Here is a 3,528-nt window from a genome sequence, read left to right as displayed (position 1 = left end):
ATTATTTACATAAATATATTACTTGAAAAGAGAGAAGAAAGATGGTAGGTAAGTATATATATAATATATTCACAACATTTGTGTGTGACACTAAGTCAAAAGAGAAATAGTGTGAAGGTTTTTTACATAGCATGCTATCAAGAATTTGATTCAAGAAGAGTAGAGATTCAACTTTTTACATTTTGTCTAGTTTGAACAAGAATTAACCAAGTTGTGTCATACAAGAATCTATACTGCAACAAAATAAGTTATATTAAAAGATGAGTACTTGCAGAATACTACTTTGGCACATATTATTTACTGATAAGATGTTAGTTTTTCTCATATGCATCTATTTTACACAGCTGGAGAGAAGCAGCACAAGATCATATTAAAAGAATAGGCCCTGAAGAAAAGCAATTAATATAAAGTTAATAAAGATATTGATCTAGCTAAGTTTAATCAGAAGAACTCTTACTTCTGTTTCTTTATTTGTAATTGAAAGTCCAGCACTTATATATTAAAAAGTAATAATATTTGGTAACAGTCTTAATGCTAATTAATAAAATAAATATCATCAAGAAAATTTACTACTTCTAGAGCTCTATCAAGCTAATTCTTCTGATAGCTCTGTTTTAGTAATTAATTTAGAAAATTACTTTGTTCTGTTATCAAGTACATAAATATTGCTGGCAATATACTGTTATTAAATTACTTTAAAAGACTACTAAAGTAATCTTGTACACTTTGTTTGAGTGTAAGTCACTATTAGTAATGGCATCAATAATTATACTAAGTAATATAGACTCTGTTATGGCAATAGCATATTATAAGTGTGTTATAATTAATACTGATAATCTAAAGCTTATTCTTGGCATCAGTACTATAATCAGATTAAACTATTTTGATCTGATTGATGCATCTGATTATCTTGCTTCTGCTGTCTCTGTCTCTGCTGTCAACATGAATTACCTGTATTCTGTCTCTATTTCATCAACTACTGCTGCTACTGCTCTATTATCACTGTCACTGCTTACTACTGTCTCTCTGTTTTCTCTCAGCACCAACAGAGTGTCTGCTTATCAAATAATAAGTATTAAAGTCTCTGTCCAGTTCACAAAGCCAGTTCTGAAGAAGCAGAAGAAGAAGAAGAAGAAGAAGAAGAAGAAGAAGAAGAAAAAGAGAGAGAAGAAAAAGAAGAAAAAGAAGAAAAAGAAGAAGAAAGAGAAAGAAAATATTAATAATAATGAGAATAATAATGATGATAATAATAATAATAATAATAATAATAATAATAATAATAATAATAATAATGAACTTGCTATTTAGATAGTTTCTGATTGTTTACTAGCTTTAGTTATTAATTAGTTTTAATAGTTTGTTTTTTTCCACAAATAAATTAATTTTTCTAAAAGTTCTGCCTTCATCAAAAAAGTAATAAAATTTAGTAATAATTTACACAAAATTTGATCAGTTCAACTCTTCTCTATAAATTTAACATGATGAGGATGGAAAATCTAGTCCTATTCTGATTCCACTATAAATCTGACTGGAATGGAAAATAAGAGTCTATCTTCTCTGCTAGAATGGAATGTGGGACATAATTTTCTATTTGAGAACAGGACTAGGAAATAATTTATAGAACAGAGATAGAAACAGAATCTCAGGCTCTTGAGTGAGATGGAACATGGGACTGAAATTTCATATTTGTGATTCCAGCTGTTTCTAAATCTGAGACCAGGACAAGCTTCAATGAAAAATGGAATCCCATTCTAGTTTCAAATATCAGTCTATTTCAGATTACTTCAGCATGGTGAAAACATTTGTCTTGCTCTGGCAAAAATACAATTAGCAATTAATAAGAAAAGACATCCAAATATACATACATAAATATCAAATCTGCTAATAAGAAAAGATTCTAATGTACAAACTATATAAGCTGCTTGCTTTATTATCAATATTTAGTAGTCTCTGGCATTCAATATTTATGAACTTTATAATAGATCTTTCTCTAAGTGAGAAGAAAAGAAATCTATACAATACAGTTCTAATTATTGCAAATTAATTTACAAAACTTGTATGTTTTCTTGTGTGTAGAAAGAAGATTAATACATCAGAGATAGCAAATCTCTTGCTGAGAAAGATGTTTAAGAACTTCAGATTTTCAGATAATATTATCTTGAATCAGAAATCTGTCTTCACAAGTGAATACTAGTTAGAGCTACACTTTCACATAAAAGTTAGACAAAAACTTAACACAGCAATTTATCTGCAAACAAACAGCCAAACAGAGATACTGAAGAAGATCTTCAAGAGATATCTTCATATCTACTGCAGTTATAGACAAGATAACTGAGAGAAATAGCTTATGTATACAGAATTTATATACAACATCTCAGAACACTTCATAATATATATGTCTTTATTTAAAGTAATGTATAACTTTAAATCTAGAGAACTAGACAAGATTCAGAAGTTAACCAACAACATACAGATAATATCTGACAGAAAACTGAAAATGATTTCTGTATTAAGAGATAGTTTGATAAAATATTTAACAAAAGTAAAAGAAGATCAAGCACAGTTCTATAACTAAAAATATTAAGATAAGATATATGCATCTGATAACAAAGTAATATTGTTATTAAAGAATCTACAGATAATACATCTTTACAAGAAGCTAGATAATAAGTACTATAAATCTTTCTCAGTAGTGAAGACTATAGAAAATAATGCATATTAACTAAAGCTCTTATCAAGCTATCAGATTTACAACAACTTTCATGTCTTATTGTTGAAATCATATTGTATAAAAAAGAGTAAGATATCAATACATTCTTCTGTAATACTGGTAGATAACCATTCTGAGTAGAAAGTAGACAAAATTTTAGATAACAAGATGTATTATTACAAGAATCTGATGAAGTGAAAAGAATTCTCTATTGAGAAATTAACATGAAAATCTGAGAAAAATCTTGAAAATGCACAAGAGACTCTCAAGAATTATCTAAAGAAGAAATATAGCTACCACAAGACAGATAAATCTAAGTATATAAAGAAGAAAACATATAATAGAAGATGAGTCTAAGTATCTACAGAACAGAAATCAAGAAGTTAATAATAAAATAGAGTACCACAAGAATATTCAAAATATGGCTGCAAAGTGAGTGAGCTAGTAAAAGAAAAATCATGCTCAGAAGTCTCTGAAGCAGATAGTGCCTTAGCAGACTTTAAAGATATAGAAACATAAATTATAAACATAGCAGAAGCTTTAGATAAAGAAGAGGTAACAAAGACTTCAGATAAAGAAGAAGCAACAGAAACTTTAGATAAGAACAAAACAATAAAAACAGAATCAGAAAAATAACAAAAAATACAAAGCTCACATATAATATTATAAAAGCTATCAGTAACTATAACAGTCAATCTATCAATAATCAACATAATGTTTACCTATACAAAAGTCAGTAATAAACACTAAGAAATATTCAAATAATCAAGTAGATATATAAAGTTAGTCTTTACAGTCTCTTGAAGATTCTTTGTCTT

General features: G+C 27.7%; 1 protein-coding gene across 1 annotated transcript; it reads left to right on the top strand.

Annotated features, from left to right (window-relative positions):
* Positions 1 to 792: 792 nt before the first annotated feature.
* CIMG_13783 (uncharacterized protein) lies at positions 793 to 1,308 on the top strand (the record flags this gene model as incomplete). The annotated part of the gene is made up of 2 exons (XM_001244818.2): positions 793 to 812; positions 873 to 1,308. The coding sequence occupies 2 exons, from the start codon at positions 793 to 795 to the stop codon at positions 1,306 to 1,308; spliced, it is 456 nt and encodes a 151-aa protein (XP_001244819.2).
* Between the last annotated feature and the right edge of the window lie 2,220 nt (positions 1,309 to 3,528).

The sequence above is a fragment of the Coccidioides immitis genome (genome assembly GCF_000149335.2).
Source record: "Coccidioides immitis RS genomic scaffold supercont3.6, whole genome shotgun sequence".
In the NCBI taxonomy this organism is placed as follows: domain Eukaryota; kingdom Fungi; phylum Ascomycota; class Eurotiomycetes; order Onygenales; family Onygenaceae; genus Coccidioides; species Coccidioides immitis.
This window is presented reverse-complemented; position numbering and strand designations above follow the sequence as displayed.